At 55.7% G+C, this 17402-nt stretch overlaps 1 protein-coding gene across 1 annotated transcript in view; it reads right to left on the bottom strand.

The window, feature by feature from the left end:
- TSPEAR (thrombospondin type laminin G domain and EAR repeats) overlaps window positions 1–17402 on the bottom strand; it is a 194705-nt gene that overhangs the window by 10368 nt on the left and 166935 nt on the right. Inside the window, exons 7-9 of the mRNA XM_055279891.2 lie at window positions 17101–17327; window positions 15460–15646; window positions 11619–11848 (exon numbers count right to left, since the gene is read on the bottom strand). Coding sequence (XP_055135866.1) covers window positions 11619–11848; window positions 15460–15646; window positions 17101–17327 — 644 coding nt within the window. The remainder of the gene's footprint in view (window positions 1–11618; window positions 11849–15459; window positions 15647–17100; window positions 17328–17402) is intronic.

Raw genomic sequence — 17402 nt, 5'->3', positions numbered from 1 at the left:
GACGCCCCCGGGTCTGATGCGACCTGCCCTCCGCAGTAGGTCAGGCACCCTCCCATGCTTGTATGTTCAGGACGGGGCTGCCCAGGCGTCTTCTGGTCCCCCTGACTGTCCGGCACCTGCCCGGCCGGCTCAGGTGTCGCAGGAAAGAGAAAACTCTGGGCCCAAAGTCAACGTGCGTTCTCCACGCCCAGCAGGGGGCGCCGTTGCCCGCCCGAGCCCGGAGAGCCTGGGCTACAGGGAAGGGTGCGGTGCTGCAGGGGAGGGCGCCACAGGTGAGGACACAGCTCCGTGGGCACCAGGCAAGGTCCCAAAGCAGATCCGCAGCCGGTCAGAGGAGCGCACATGGGTGAGCTTAAGCTAAGAAACCAAGACTCACTAGGCAAGGACAGGGGACCAGGACACCTGGCGGCGCCGAACCCTCGGCGGGGGCGGGGCCAGGGGCTGGCTGACGCTTTCCCAGGTCAGCGCGCCCTCCCCTCCTGCGGCTCCACGAGATGTGACTATTCCTATCTGCTGGAGAACAGCTGTCCAGGCCACCCCACGTCCTTCAAGGGGACTCTGAGACACTCCAGGCCGGTGCGACCTTCAGCATCATCTGGACTTTGGCTGCCTCACAGGTGGGCGGGTGGGAGTGTTACACACAGGCCAGTTCTCTGACTTAGCAGAAGAGAAACAGGAATCATCAGACTGTTAAACCCTGGGCTTCTCCCACGCCTGTGCTGAGGAAACCAACTGAGTGGGCAACCCTCATGTGTGTACACATTTGTACACATGCCTGCACACACCTGCACACATACAATGCACACACCACACACAGGCCCATACCTGCACACCTGCATGTATGCATACACACACACAAACATGGATGTGCACTGTGTATGGACACATGCACACACAGACACACACATATGCACGCACACATGCACATACCTGTGCACATGCATGCATGCATACACAAACATGGATGTGCACTGTGCACATGCACACACAAATGCACACACACACACACCTGCACGCACAGGCCCATACCTGCACGCCTGCATGCATGCATACACACACAAACATGGATATGCACTGTGTATGCACACACACACACACACACACACACAGGCATATATGCTTACATTTTTACATGCACAGATGTACATGCACGCCTGTACACATGTAGATACACATGCAGATACAGGGGCCTGCTCATGTATACATACACATGTACACCTACACACATGTATATATGCATGCAACCATGCATGTGTGTACATGCGTACAGGCATGTGTGCACATGTGCATATGTGTATACTTGCACACATGCCTGTACACAGGCATATCCCTGCAGGCACACACATGCACCCGCCTGCATGACCACATCTACACGCACACACACACCCGCACAGCACAGCTCTCCCCACATTGCTGGGGAAGACGGAAGAGACATGCCTACAGCCCTGGGCGTCCTTCCAGTGGAGCCCCCTGCTTCTTAGCTACTTGCTGATGCTCACCGGTGTTGAGGCAGATCCTGATGGACTGCCGGGGCCAGAAGAGCCTGAAACTCCCTCTCAGGGAAAGCCCCAGAGTGCCCGCCCTGTAGCAGCTCAGGGTGATGGGAGACCCCGAGCTGGCACTCTGAGCACTGTGTAGAGAGAGCTTACTGCAAGCTGGGGCTGAGCCGGGCATCACATCTCAGTGATGAGTGAGGTGACCTCCCTGCCCAAAGGAGCCCTGGAACAGGGGCTGCTGCAGATGGGGGACCATGGAGGGGCTGCCTGGGGCCTTGGGGGCACAGAGGAAGAGGGCCCAAAGGCATGGAGGAAGGACAGGGGAGTTGGCAGCAGGAAGCAGGGAAGGGTATCCAGGCAGAAGGAACTGCAGGACAGACAGAGGACTGAGGGAGCCAAGAGGGCTGGGCGCACACAGAGTGCGGAGCAGGGGCTGGGGCAGGCCTACAGGGCAGGGGTGCTGTGGAAAGCAGCTGGGCCTCCAGCCAAAGGTCACTGGGAGCCAGAGGAGGCTTTTGAGCAGAACGAGGAGGTCAGATGTATGTGGACGGCTCTGAGACCCACAGGAGCTAGGAAGGTGTCAGGACAGAGGTGAGCCAAGTGCTGTGGGGGTGGGGTGGGGTGGGTCCCATTCCCAAGAAGGGAAAGAAGGGTGGGGTCCTTGGAGACAGGGCTTCTGGAGATCCCTCAGAGAACTCGGTACATCCCTAGGGATGGAGACAGGGGCTTCGGGAGACCCCTCAGAGAACTTGGTACTTCCCTAGGCATGGGTGGCACACGGGCTGCTGTGTGAGCCCTGGGGAGGGGCAGGTGGCAGGAGTGTAGGGTGGAGTTGGCGGTGCTCTGGCCACAGCCCCGAGGCTGGTGGAGACCCTGGGTTGGGAATGCCCGAGATGGGCAGTCTGGTCTGGTGGGACCTGCAGCACTGCAGCCTGCCTGCAGGGCAGGGACTGTGCCCACGTTTTATGGGGTGGCAGGGAGCGAACCTTGAGCTGCATCTTGGTTGGGGCCCAAGGTGGGGCATGTATTTGTTCCAGGAAGAGCGCGTGTCAGCTGTGGGGGTGGGCATGGAGGTCTGTCCAGGACATGGCAGTGGCAGGAGTCGGCGCTGTGTGGCCACCTGCCTGGCTGCTGCTCAAGGCAGAGCCCTTGCTGGAGTGCAGACAGGCCTGGGGGGGCCGGGGGCGGCTCGGAGGCTGCTCAAGTCACCCTTCTGTTCCCTGCACCCAGCCAGGGTCTGTGCACCCGACTTAGCAAATCCAGGGTCCCTGTTCAATCTAAATTTCAGACAATGAATGATTCTTTAGTCTGTGTATCCCATGTAATACTTGAGACATACTTTGGCAAAAAGAAAAATTAGTTTATCTGAAACTGGCTGGAGGCTGGCAGAGACCCCCCCATTGGGTGTCACCAGCTCCTGGCCCCAGCATTTAGCTGGCCGAGTCCACAGCAGGGTGGTCATTGTCATTGGCTGTCGACAGCCCCTCCTCCCTACGCCAGGCTGTCAGAAGCCCCTTGCAGGTTGGAGTGAACCTGTCCCTCTGCTGAAGCCAGGGCCTTCTCCCATTCAGAAGTGAGGAGGTGCCCCCCCAGGGGCTGTGCCAACCCAGGCAGAGGGTGTGCAGCGTGCGACCCGCTGTCAGGCCACTCCCAGATTCTAAGCACATTAGGGACTCATAGAGGAGAGAAAAAGAATCTTCACATCAAAGGCCCTGCCAAACCCTGGCTGGCACGGGAGCCAAGCGGCCAGGCACCTGCTGGGCTGGGCAGGCCCTTCCCGCCCTCCCTCCAATGGAATTCCCCAGAGCCTGGCCCTGCTGCCCTGGCACGGTGCCTGGCAGCTCAGGAGCATCTTGCTGGGATGATAGTGCTTCCGGGACTTGGCAGCCAGGAGCACCTGGAGCCCCCAACAGCTCCCTCGAGGGCGGGTGGGCACCCGGTAATCAGTGGATTAGTTGCTGGGCAAAGAGGCCCTTGGGTTCCGGCTTTGATGGGGCAAAGAAAGAGGATGCCTCTGTGGTCTGGGAGTGCCAGGGGAGGGGAGGGAGGCAGGATGCACCCCTGGGGCTCCCTCCCTAGCTGCCAGGAGAAGGCAGTTCCCCAACATGCCCTGGTTGGGGGGGCACTGGCATCCTCTCCGAGGGTAGCCAGCTAAGGCTGGACAAGCGTACCGGGCGGCCGTGGAAGGCAGCGCTACTGGACGACAGGTCACTCCCCTGAGGGAACTGGGCTCAGCACACTCCCCAGCCAACTCTTGGGTGCCCCCCTGTGCTCTTCCCGGCCCTGCAGAACCCGCAAGCCTGGCACCTTCCCCAAGCTGCCTAGGCCACTGCCAGCTCCTGTGTCACAGAGAAGACAGAAGTCATGGGACATAGCTGCCACCTTCCTGGAGCCCTCCCGCCCAGGCTCTGCCCAGGTTCTGCGCAGCCCCTTCAGGCTGTCCTGGGCAGTGCTGACCACCGAGAGGGTCCCCCTCATGCCGCCCCCTTGACAGATGTGCAGATGGAGACTCAGAGAGACACAGCCAGGCCTCATGAGGGTGCTTAGGGGCTCCTGCCTGTTTTTCTAACCACCACACGGCTGCCTGCCGGGCACCTGTCCCCAGAGTGGTCCCCACTGCGTCCTTGCCCCACAGCACCTGTTGCCCTTCCATCACCATGGAGGTGAGTACACACACGTGTGCATGAGTGTGCATGTACATGTGTGTTGAGGAGCCATGGGCGGGACCCTTGGGAAGTGTGTGGCACCAAGTCGGGGGCCCAGCTGTGACGAGGGGTCCTTGCTAGCATGGTGGCTGCTGCTGTCCTTGTGAGGACCCCACGTGCTGGCAGCTACAATCACAGAACCACCAAGCTTTGGAAGCCGCAACACCTTCTCAGGTCTGCAGCAAACTCACTAAGAAGCCAAACCTATTTTGGAGACCACATTTGGTGACCGCGACCGCAGGGCCCACTCCATCAGCTCAGGGAGCAGGACCCTAGACTTCTAGGAATAGAGCTCACTCCTCCTTTGGTCCAAGCTGGGGAGGCCCCGTCATTGGAGGCTTGGTCTCTCCCACCTGGAAGAAAGTTCTAGAATTCCTGGTGGGACGGGCAGAAAGACTTTGAGGGCAGGCGGAAGAACGGGACATCAAACTCCCTTCCCCAGGGTGGCAGCCAGCTCATCACTCATATCTGCCCTGGGGCTGCAAAGTCCTGCCTTGCCCACCGACCATTCCCTTGGAGCACTGCACTTAACCTGCAGTGCCCTGGGAACGCCCACCCTGTGTTTCTGGGAGAAAGTGAGCTCTGTGTGCACAGCTCCTCAAACCCCACCCGCACCCCACACCCCCACAGACCCCTCCAGAAAGGGCGCCTCTCTACGGCACACATGCATTTTCAAAGCATCTCGGCTTCACCCGCTTCAAAGCTCACGTTCATGAAAGACATTGCAAAACTCAAACCAAACAGTAAACAAATTAAGACATCTCTAGGACCTAAAACGATTTCAACACAATGTGAAAAATGTTGGCAAAACATGAAAGTGGGCTTTGTGAGTTTTGAGGAATTACTGAGTTGTGAGAAATGAGGCTCAGGCCGGGTGGAGAGGAAGCCCATCCATGGGTGCGTGGTCCCAGCCCCTGCCCAGGGCCCTCCTAAGGCGCGTGCAGGGCCTGGGCCATGGCGGTGCCCCCAGCAGCCAGGTCCCCGTTCCTGGAGTTCTGGTTCTGCTTGCGGGAGCTGCAGCCAGGCTTCCTTCTGTCCGCCGTGGTCCTGCTCCAGCCCCTGCTCTTCTCTGATGTTTGTTTCAGGCAGATGTCACCCACCCCTTGGGACTTCTTCTCCGTGGGTCGCTAGCCCAGACCCTCCCCTTGGCTCAGGTGGTTCCATTTCTGCCCCTTTGCTGCTGGCCCCCTTCTGAGGATGCCCGTGCCTCTTCAGGACCACTGCTCCAGTCCTTCGTGTAGATCAAAGCTGGCCTTCACATGCGGCCTGAAAATGCACAGTGGCCGCCTTCCGGGCCGGGCTGCCACCTCCACCACATCACCCGTGACAGAAGGCCGTGTTTTTCAGTAACCACGTTCCACGAACACCTCCCGACTGCCTTCCAGAACACACAAAGATCAACAAAGCTCAGAATCCAGTCCCGATGTCGTTTCATGAAAAGCAGGTAGTCCATCAAAGGGATGGGCCCCATGAGTGAAGGGCTGAGACCCTACCACGGTGTGAGGCATCCCAGGCACTCCCGTCAGGGCCCAAACCAGGCTGCAGGCTGCATCCCCACGGGGCAGGCACAGAGGAGGTGATTCATGTGGACACAGGGACACCTGTGGACGCCCTGGCTCGGCTGCCTACCGCCGTGTGTTTGTGACCAGGTCCCTGCTCCCGAGCCTCAGTTTCCACACCTGCGAGGTGGGTCTGAGATGGAATCGCCAACCAGCTGAGGATGTGCAGCCACAGACCACCTTCCAGAAATCTCCAAAAGGCTTTCCAAAACAGGAAGACAAGGAAAGCTGGAATTCCAGGGCTTCCAGAATGAGGCTGTCAGGAGTGAAGGGAGCCGTGCTCCACATGCAGGGCAGGGGCCAGGGCTGCCAGGTCTTGTTTATCTGGGAGTGCCAGGCTGCTGCCTGCACCTGGTCTGGGCACCCGAAGGCAGAGCTGCTCCTGCTTAGGGTCTGTGGCAACTGACCTCCTCAGTGGGTGCTGCTGGGAGCTCCTCTGATCCCTGGTGGGTGGCTTCTGGCCTCGCCTCTTCCCCCACGGTGTAGGGTGTGGTATGGAGATGCAGGGCCTCTGCTCTCCTTCTCCTCTTCCGCTCCCCCAAGCAGCCTGGGTTGTACCCCCACTAATAAACACCAACACCCGTGCCCAGTGTTGGACCCAGACAGATTCCCCTGGGTTCGGCCACGGGGCGATTCTCTGAGTGACACATCATGATCAGCTTCGTGTGGTCCTGACTTTATGGTAATGTCAGCCCCGAGAGCCAGGGGCCGGGCTATGGCACCACCCACCCAGGCGATTTCTATGTTGGGACGACCGATTGTGCCATCCCTGGGGCAGTCCCCCATGCCAGGCAAACATTCTCCTTTCATGCTTAAAATCACAGGACGGGTTCACCTGCTTCGTACTTGGACCTGTGATCTATGTATGCTGCTTTTCAACAAGTTTCTGGTTGTCCCCTCCTGGGTCTGGCCCTCCCCTCCTTCCTTCCTTCCCAGAGGAAGAAAACACACCAGCTGTGCATGCAAGAACGCTCCCAGCTCTCCCATCTTCCCACCCCAGGAGCCCCTCGCTCCTGCTCCCTGGGGCTCTGGGTCCCGTCCCACCTCCACGGCTGCTGCACAGGAAGGCCGTCTCCTGGCCTGGCCCCTGTGTCTCTGCCTTCCTCGTCTCCTGCAGTCTGTGCTTCTCTCACTCCTTCAGTGCGCCATCCCTGGACACACTTTGTGCTCCGTGGACTCCACAGCCCCCAAACCCCCTCTTATGCCCTCCCTGACCCCAGACCATCTGGGCTGGCTTCTCTCTATGACACACACCAGCTCTCATTCCAGAACTTTCCTTATGGTCATCTTTGGGTGGAACCACCACTTCCAGTTCTGATCTCCTGCATCTGGTTGAGTACCCGGGCTTGCCAGTGCACCCCAGGAACACCGCCTAATCCAGGGCTCCCACATGTCTCAGACTGACAGCCAGACTGGGTCATATGACTGGCACTAGCCAATGAGCTGTGAGGACATGTGAGCACAGGTCCAGCTAGGCTGGGACATGTGACTGGCACTGGCCAATGGGCTGTGAACACAGGTCAGGTCAGCCCTTTCCTGCTGCTTCCCACTGTGTGTGCTCCAAGGGGTAGCTGAGACAAGACAGTAAAACCTTGTCTGAGTTGATATGAGAACTAACCCAATATGGCAGGAAGCCACTGACATGTGGGAGCCGTGCATGGCAGCGGCCAGCGTCCTTGTCCTGCGGGCCACTGCGTACATCACTCGCCTTCAGAACACTGAGTCCTCCTACCTCCTGATATCCTGCAGATGGGAAGTCCCAGGCTGCCGTGGCTCCTGTGTGCTTTGAAGGTAACTTTCCTTTGCTCTCGCCCTCCTTGGCCTCAGCGCCCTTTCAGTCTGATGAGATCTGGGAGGTTTTCTTCAAGGCTTCTCTGACAATTCCATCACTTTCCTCACCCTCTTCTTTTTTTCTAGAACTTTGGTTAGCCAGATACAGACTCTCCTGAGTTGATTCTCTTTTCATTCTACATTCTAGAAGATACTGTTAACTTTATATTTCAACCATGTTAATGAATGTCTTCTTTTAATGCCAGCAATTGCATTTTTAATGTCCAAGCTGTCTCATTAGTAGCATTCTTTATTTCGTAAGTGCAGTATTTTCTTGAATACTTCCGAAGGCAATTATAACTTTAAAAAATTCCTTTCTGTTTCTAGAGCTAGCTCAGTTTCTTTCAGCCTATCTTTATTTTCTTTAGCCTGGCTCCTGCAGTTTTCAGGATTTTTGTCAAACATCCAGGGACCCTCAGCTGGAGAGGATGGCATGGGTGACACGCAGCTGGCCAGGTACGCTCTGGGGCACTGGCGCATCTTGAGCACCTTGGTGCAGTGTCATGAAGAAGACACTGTAAATTGGACTTGGTGTTATCACAGGAGCTTTAGGATCACGGTGTTGGTAGATCTAGGATGATAATCTCCAAAATGCACTCCCCAACCCACTGCAGGGATCCTTTCTCTTGTCACATCACTTTGTGATTTAGAATGCAGGGCCTCCAGGACAGCAGCCTCTCCGTGGCTCAACAGCTGTTAGGAGACCTTGCCTAGTTGACGAGAAAGTCACTTGTGGTGCCTTTCCATCCAGGGTGTGTGACTCTGCTCTCAAGACCCCCTGGAGGCTCCCCCTCCCCCCGACCCCCAGCTCATCTGTTAGATGCTTGGAAGGGACTGCCTATGCCTTCTTTCAGGATAAAGCCTCAAGTCCTGCAATTGTTCCTTGTGTGATAACGTTTCAAATCCCTTCCTGATTCTGGCAAAGCTCCTCGAACATGCTCCAGTGTGCTGGGGCTCTGCATGTGTGAGCCTGGAGCCAGCAGGGCGCTCGTTCATGTTAGAGCACCAGTGTGATCCTGATGACACGTGGCTGGTGTGGAGCCCCGGGTGTTTCCACGGGAACTGCTGTCGGCCGGATTGCCTGCGCTCTGCAGCTCAGCTGCGCCCAAGTCCCGAAGCCACCCTTTCGTTGCTGCTCGATGTCACCATTTGCCCTTTTTTTTTTTTTTTTTTTTGAGATGGAGTCTCACTCTGTCGCCCAAGCTGGAGTGCAGTGGTGCGATCGCGGCTCACTGCAGGCTCCACCTCCCAGGTTCACGCCCTTCTCCTGCCTCAGCCTCCTGAGTAACTGGGACTACAGGCACCACCACCACGCCTGGCTAATTTTTTTTGTATTTTTAGTAGAGACGGGGTTTCACTGTGTTTGCCAGGATGGTCTTGATCTCCTGACCTCGTGATCCGCCCACCTTGGCCTCCCAAAGTGTTGGGATTACAGGCGTGAGCCACTGCGCCCAGCCCACCGTTTGCCTTTTTAGCCACTGTCCCCACGTGTCGAGGCCTCCTTGGGAGTCCCAATTTCCAGCCCATATCATGCTCTTGGCCCCAGCTGGCAGCTGCTTTTCACATCAAACCTCACCAGCCTCAAGTCCAACTCCAGGTCAATGATTACTGGTCAGAGGAGCCATTCCTGCTGAGCCCTGTGGTCAGGGTAACCCATGACCGAAGGCTCCTGAACCCTCCTTCAGGTCCGCTGTCTGCACACCAGCACGTGGCCACCAGCCCAGGACACCCTTGTAGTTTCCCAGAGTCTTAGCAGCATGCGTGTTGCGGTGAGAGGACTATGCAGGGACCAGTAAGACAAGGAACTTGTGCTCAGCTCTGTCCTGTGCCACATCAAACCAAGCGACAGGCCGCATTGCTTGGCTTGATCCCAGTTCTGCCACGGGCAAAGCCCTCCACTGTTCTGAGCCTCTGTGTCCTTGTGGGTAACAGGGACCAGTGGCAGCAAGCCCCTCTCAAGGTGCTGTGAGGGTGACGTGGGAGGATGCGGGCAGAGCTCTTGGCACAGGTGCTCTACAGAGTCGAGGCTCCGCCAGTGTGGGCTGCTACCACCACCTACCTCCTGAGGCTGTTACCAAGGCCAATGGCTGGAAGGAATCTTGCTCACCCTCAACCCCAGTGCACTGAGCCTCACTCTGCCCTCATGCCAGGAGGCTCACCCCGCCTCTTCCTGGCTCCCAGGCACGCTCACCTGTTTCATCCACAGCACTAGCAAGCTCAAGGTGTGTTCCTTCTGGCACTGCTGCCTCCTCACCTGGGCACCTGCAGCTCGTCTGGGCGGCCACAGCAGCCTCCCAATGGCTCACTGCCTCCCAGCCACCGACCAGTCATTATCTTGCAGCCCTGTCAACCCCACAAGGGCAGGCTTCACGTTTTCACGGCAGGCTTCACATTTCACTTGCAGCCTGTGGCTCTGGGTGGTGACCCTGCTGCCTGCTCCCAGCCCCACTGCCCTGCAGGTACCCTCCCCACTTTCCCAGCCCTCACTTCCTCCTGGTGAGGGCTGGGAAAGTGGGACGGGTGCTCCCTGACATCTGCTGTCCTCATGCCCTGAACATCCATGTAAAGCTGCCCTTCCCCACTGGACCACGAGTGCCCGAAGGGTGGGGCGGTGGTCACCTGGATGACACTGTGCTCCAGCCTGCCAGAGGGCTGAGCTCGTGGGAGTCCCGGTGCAATTCTCTGCATGCATTAATGCGTGTGATTGGTCCCTGTGAGCCGTGGCTCCTGGTCCGGCCCCTGCAGGCTTCTCAAGGTGGTCACACTCCCGGTTTCCTAAGCTGCTCTTACTCCTGCTGGGTGGAGGGGCTCCAGGAACCTGCGATTGCTGAGCTCCATCTTCCTCCCTTCTGTTTTGAAGCTCATTCCCATGTGCTACCTGCAGGCTTGCTCTAATGAGATGTATGTATGGAATGTTATGTATGGAATGTTCCGGAATGCCTTCAATCATTTCAGCCATAAAGCCCCACCCACCACATACACAGCCTCTTGCCTAATGCAGGGATAGCTTGGCAAGGCCTGACTGTTGTCGCTGTTTTTCCAGACTCCCTGATGGGGGCAAGGGGTCTAGGCATCAGCGTCCGCCATGGCTCTGCCCCTGTACCAGCCTCACTGGGATATGGCGTGGGGGCAGCTCACGTGGCAAGAGTGGCCCGGGTTAGTCTCACTGCCTCAGGTGCAGAAGGCCCTGAGAACATTTCTGCAGGGGAATGAGTCGCCAGGTCAGAGGGCACAGAAGATTCTGGAAGGACACGAGGGAGGTGATGTCTTATGAGAGGCACGCTTCCAGCAAACAGTGGGAGTGCTGTCACCGGCACTGCAAAGCCCCTGAGCTGCCCCCTCTAGGGAACTGCGGCTCACATAGAGGCTGAGCCCGAGGTGGGAGATGCGCCCCCACCTGTCCCATACCCCACACCTCTGCTCCGGTCACAGTCCTCAGCACACTTGCTGGGAGCAGGCAGCACGCTGTCCCTGCCCCTGGAGGTAGCCTAATAAGCACCTGTCGCTGCCTCAACTCATGTCTCGTGGTGGCTGGAACCAGCCGAGGGACACTTGAGGCCTGGAGGGGAGTGCCACTTGCTGCCGTGACCCGGCCCCCACACTGCCCTGGGTCAGAGCCGAGGTGCCCAGCTGCCCCAGGGCCAGGGCCCCGACGCCCATACAGACTCAGATTAGACCACGGGAGCTTCCGAGGGGAGGGAGGGCCTGTTCTGAGCCCGGGGGCTGCTTTATGGAGAACACCACGCCAGGGTCCGGCAGAGCCAGGGTGTACCTCCTACCTCATTTCCAGGCACCTGGACTGTCCCTGGGCACACGGAGGCTCTCAGGCAAGAAGGGCTCAGATGCCAGGCAAGGGTCCTGTGCCGTCCAGAGGGGCAGGCCCTGCCTGGGTTTTGGGGTCGCGGGTGCAGAGTAGCACTAGGTTTGGCTCTCGGTGGACCCCCAGCCCACATCACCTGTCCAGCAGGTGCACACGACAGACGCAGTGGCCAGCAATGGAGAGCCAGGGCTCATGCCGGGGGCCTTACCGGGAAGGACTGGAAGAGCTGGAAGGAGCCCAGGAGCCGGATGTAGAGGTGCGAGTGCACCTTCGTGGAGGTGCCGTTGAAGGTGTTGGCCACCACCAGGAACGAATAGGGCCCCACACTGAAGAACTCCCAGTCGTAGGCGCCAGAGGTGGCAATGGTCTGGTTGGCCTCGAAGAGCCGGGTTGCTGGGTTCCACTTGTAGATGACACTGTCGATGTTGTGGTTGTCGCCTGGAACCAAGGGACTGTGCTGGGGGCAGGGAGGCAGATTCCACAGCCCCATGGCAGCCCTGACGGAGCCAGAGCCCAGTCCAAGTCCCTGCCCCGAGGACCGAAGACCCACGAGGGCAAGGCCAGCCGTTGGGGACATTCTTACCTTGAGCCTTCAGCCCCTTGCTGACTCCACCTCTGGGCCATCACAGGTGCCATTCACATATGGAAATGCTTGGTGGCCCCCACCGCCCTCGGGACAGGTGTACATCTCCAGGACCTCCCCGTGTCCTGGAGGTGGGGCCCACCGTGTCCTGGCCCCGCCGCCCACGGCTCCCCAGCATCCCCACAGGCCAGGCCTTCCCACGAACTGCCACCTCTGCCTGGAGGCCCCTCCCTCTCCACTGTGGAGCTCCCCCATTGGGTGGGTTGTGGGCTCAGGGGAGTGCAGAGCTGTGGAGCCTGGGCAGGGTTGGGTCTGGGGGGTCCTGCAGGAGGGAAGATGCCCTCAGACCCAGGCCGGCTCATGGAGCTATACAATGGCAGGTACTCGTGGTGGCCACTCAGGGCAGTGTCCTGGCCTGGAAAGCAGGTGTCCTGGTGCCTCCCAGGCCAGTGCTCCTCACTGTCTCTGCTGGCACAAGGCGGGACAGCTGCCTGTCCTCAGGAAACAAGGCCATGGAGGCCATCCAGATCCCATGTCCTCGGCAGCTGTCCTCCACCGCACACCTGGCCATGCCAGCCACCAGGCCAGTATCCCTGCCATGGGCCTGGGCCCACCACCCAACATCTGCCCTCCCTGTACTGGTCAGACCTTTCCTGCTGGGAGGCTGCTTAGTCAGTCAGTCATTGAGGTAGTCAGTCAGTCAGATGTCAGTTATTACAGTTAGTCAGATAGTCATCAGTTAGTCACTGAGGCAGTTAGTCAAGTAGTCAGTCAGGTAGTTTGTCAGTCAGCCAGGTAGTTAGTCAGTTAGTCAGTCAGCCAGCCAGCCAGCCAGCCAGTCAATTAGTCAGTGAAGTAGTCAGTCAGCCAGTCAGTTAATTTGTCAGTCAGGTAGTTGGTCAGTGAGTCAGTCAGTCAGCCAGCCAGCCAATTAGTCAGTGAGGTATTCAGTCAGTCAGTCAGTTTTTCAGTCAGTCAGGTAGTTAGTCAGTGAAGTGGTCAGTCAGTTGTATCAGTCAGTAAGGTAGTCAGTTGGTCAGTCAGTTAGGTAGTTAATAAGTCAGGTAGTCAGGTAGTTAGGTAGTCAGTCAGGTAGTTAGTAAGGTAATCAGTCATTTAGGCAGTTAGTTTGGTAGTCGGTCAGGTAGGCAGTCAGTCATCAGTCAGTCAGTCAGTGAGGTAGTCAGTTAAGTCATTGAGATGGTCAGTCAGTAAGTCAGTCAGGTTGTCAGTCAGTTCAGTAGTTAGGTAGTCAGTCATCAGTCAGGTACTTAATCAGTCAGGTAGGCAGTCATCAGTTAGTCAGTCAGTGAGTGAGGTAGTCAGTTGTCAGGTAGTCATCAGCCAGTCAGATAGGTAGTTAGTCATCAGTTAGTCAGTCAGTCAGTCAGGTAGTCAGCCAGGTGGTCAGTCAGTCAGCCAGTCAGTGAGGTAGTTAATCAGTTAGTCAGTGAGGTAGTCAGTCAGTTAGTCAGTTCGTTAGTCAGGTAATTAGGTAGTCAGCCAGTCAGTTCAGAGGCTAGTCAGGTAGTTGATCAGTCATCAGTCAGGTTGTTAATCAGTCAGGTAGTTTGTCAGTCAGTCAATTAGTCAGTGAGGTAGTCAGTCAGTTCGGTAGTTAGTCAGGTAGTCAGCCAGTCATCAGTCAGGTAGTTAATCAGTCAGGTAGTTAGTCATCAGTCAGGTAGTCAGTCATCAGGTAGTCAGTCAGTCATCAGTCAGGTAGTTAGGCAATCAGTCAATAAGTGAGGTAGTCAGGTAGTCAGTCAGATAGTTGGTTAGTCAGTCAGTCAGTGAGGTAGTCAGTCAGTCAGTCAGTTAGCTAGTCAAGTAGTTAGGTAATCAGTCAGACAGGTAGGCAGGTAGTCAGTCAGATAGTTGGTCAGTCAGTCAGTCAGTGAGGTAGTCAGTCAGTCAGCTAGTCAAGTAGTTAGGTAATCAGTCAAACAGGTAGGCAGGTAGTCACTCTGTCAGTCAGTCAGTCAGTCAGTCAGTGAGGTAGTCCATCAGTCAGTCAGCCAGCCAGCCAGCCAGTCAGGTAGTTAGTCAACTAATCATTCAGTCAGTCAAACAGTCAGGTAGTTAGTCAGTTAGGTAGTAAGTCAGTTAATAAGTCAGCCAGTCAGGTAGTTAGTCAGGTAAACAGTCAGTGGGAGAGTCAGGTAATTAGTCAGGTAGTCAGTCAGTCAGTCAGTGAGGTAGTCACTCAATGAGTCAGTCAGTTAGTCAGCCAATTAGGTAGTTAGGTAATCAGTCAGTCAGTCAGGTAGTTAGTCAGTCAGGTAGTCAGTCAGTCAGGTATTTAGGCAGTCAGTCAGACAAGTAGTCAGTAAGGTAATCAGTCAGTGATGTAGTCAGGTAGTCAGTCAATCAGTTAGGTAGTTAGCCAGTTAGTCACGTAATCAGTCAGTCATGTAGTCAGTCATCAGTCAGTTAGGTAGTTAGTCATCAGTTAGTCAGTTAGGTAATTAGTCAGTCAGCTAGTCAGTTAATCAGGTAGTTAGGTAATTAGTCAGTGAGACAGTCAGTAAGGTAGTCAGGTAATTAGTAGTTAGTCAGAGAGTCAGGTAGTCATTCAGATAGTCAGACAGTCAGGTAGTTCGTCAATCAGTCAATCAGTCAGTGAGGTAGTCAGTCAGCCAGTCAGGTAGTTAGGTAATCAGTCAGTCAGTCAGATAATCAGGTAGTTAGTCATTCAGGTAGTCAGTCAGTCACTCTTTGAGGCAGTCAGTTGGTCAGTCAGTGAGGCAGTCAGTCAGTCAGTCAGCCAGTCAGATAGTTAGTCATTCAAGTGGTCAGTCAGCCAGCCAGTCAGGTAGTTAGTCAGATAATCAGTCAGTCAGTTAGCCAGTCAGCTAGTTAGTCATTCAGGTTGTCAGTCAGCCAATCAGGTATCAGTCAGGTAGTCAGTCAGTCAGTCAGACAGTCAGGTAGTTAATCAGTCAGACAATCAGTCAGTCAATCAGTCAGTGAAGTAGTCAGTGAGTCTGTGATGTAGTTGGTCATTCAGGTAGTCAATCAGTCAGTCAGGTAGTCAGTCATGTAATTAGTCAAGTAGTTAGTCAAGAAGTCCGTCAGGTAATTAGTCAATCAGTCATCAGTCAGGCAGTCAGTCATCAGTTAGTTAGGTAATTAGGTAGTCAGTCAGTGAGTCAGGTAGTTAGTCAGCTAGTCAGTCAGTCAGGTAGTCCGTTTCAGACAGGGAGGGAGGCTGGCAGGCATTCTGTGCTGGGAGTCAGTCTGGCAGTCCATGTTTCTGGGGTGGCTGTGTGCTGTGGGCAGGTGCTCCAGGGACCACCGGTAGATCTCCCTCCCCCAGACAGTGAGAAACGGTCCAGAACGCATGTTCACCCTGTGCTGCATGTGGCTTATTGTTTTCTAATAAGATACACATTCACCCTGCGTGCAAGTCTTGCTCTGCCCCTGGAATGGTTGCCTCCTGGTGTAAAGGCCACACCTGCCCTACCTTCCCGGTGGTTGGCCACCGCCAGGAAGTGCTCCCCATCCACCTCGAAGGCCTCCCAGTCTCGGGCGCTGTGTGTGGCAATGCTCTGATATGGGGTAAACTTCAGCTTTCTGTGGCTCCATTTGTAAATGACAGAGAACTCCCGACCCTTTTCATCTGGTTCAAAATTAGCCACTGCCAGGAAGATCTGAAAGAGAGTAAACCGGGACCACGTGGTTCTGCTTGGGTCGGTGCCAGCGGCCTGGTTTCTGAAGGCTTCTGAACATCAGCGTCTCTCTCCAGATCCACGGCTGCTACGTGGTGCAGGGACAGAGGACCGAGGCCCCCGCATTACAGGTCATCATGGTGGGGTGGGCGCAGAGCCGGTCATTACATTCATCAAGACCCTTGAAAATGTCCATATTCTTTACCCAATATTTCCACTTCTATTGCTATCTGAAGGCAAAAAACACAAAAGCCAAAATTCCCAAATTCAGGAAAAGCTTTATGCACAAAAATGTTCTTCATAACCCAGATGACCAGAAAAACTCGTCACAACCTGCTCTCCTGTGTTATGGGTGGATCACCACGCAAAGCTATGTCAGGGCAATGTGTGTAAAACATGAACATGGCGCAATGTGCCCAGGGCTCATAGTGTAGCTGTGTGAACATACAGAATGAGGGGCAAGGTGCATGGTTCATGGACGATGTGCTTGGAGGCAGGGATGCCACATGAACCTACGTACTTGCTTGGATGATGGAACAAAACATTTTCCCCTTTGCTTTTCTGAATTTTCCAATTGTTCTTTGATGCAAAGTTTTTTTTATAATAAAAAATTAAAATCTTATGATGTCATCAAAAAAAAAAAACAAAACTAGTTATTCACCCGCCAGGCTGGATGCAAATGCAGCCTGCATGAGGGTGGCTGTAAGCCACAGGAGAGCGGTTTCCGTCTGCTGCGTTCACTGCTTTAGCCCTGTGTCCAGGCAGGGCCTGGTGGGCGTGCTTGGTACATTGTAGTAGTACAGTGAGTGACTACTTGGGGGCAGTCAGGAGGTGCTGTCTCTAGGACATGGCTGTGTGGAATCCAGGGAGTGGACAGAGCTGGGAAGAGGAAACCCCATCCTTCCCATTGGGGTGTCAACCGTCTCCCAGACCCACCACCTCGACCCTCTGCCCAGAGCAGCCCTGACAGGAAGGTGGCTGCCAGCCTGCGAGGTCCCACCCATGGCTCCCCTGAGCCTGGCCTCAGCCTTGCATGTGGACATTGTGTGTCCTCAACATTTGAGGAAAGGAGGGATCAGGAATGTCCATCTTCTAATGTGTTTCTGAAACGATTTATGGGTTCTTGACCGGCTCATGTAAACACTGTCAACAGGTTTTAAATGTAATGACGAGGGGTCTACGTAGAACTAGATGGCATGTGGGAAACGGTCTGGCCTTCTGTTTTGTGGGAGCCAAGCAGACTGTCTCAAAGTCACATCCTGGATTTAGGGTGGTGGGTTAACGTGTGCGACTCTGTGAGCCTTTTACCGCCTGAACGAGGTGTTGACACCGTGAGAAACTCCTTTACCTGCAGAATCAGTGTAGGGGGCCCCGCCCGTGGACTCGGGGCTTTCCAAGTGAAAGGGGATGGAGAAAGTCACCGAACACAGACTTGCCTTTTTCCCGATGGTGAAATGCCTCCAGGCCTGTGCTTGGTGCGTGGGGATGTTCTGATATGAGACGAACTTCTCTTCGGTCCACTTGTAGATGGCGGATGTGGCTTTGCGATTGGCTGTGGCCACAAAGAGCCCCACCTGAGGGATGCGGAACACCTCAATGCCCAGGGTCTCCGAGTTGGTGAACAAGTTCTGATGCTCCTCCACGTAGTCCAGTCTTTCTTTGGCTTGTGATAGAAACATGATGACTCGGTTAAGATTTCCGAGAACGGAAATCCAGAGCAATCCTCGCGGGAGCGCGA

Source organism: Symphalangus syndactylus, chromosome 5 (genome assembly GCF_028878055.3).
Source record: "Symphalangus syndactylus isolate Jambi chromosome 5, NHGRI_mSymSyn1-v2.1_pri, whole genome shotgun sequence".
NCBI lineage: Eukaryota > Metazoa > Chordata > Mammalia > Primates > Hylobatidae > Symphalangus > Symphalangus syndactylus.
This window is presented reverse-complemented; position numbering and strand designations above follow the sequence as displayed.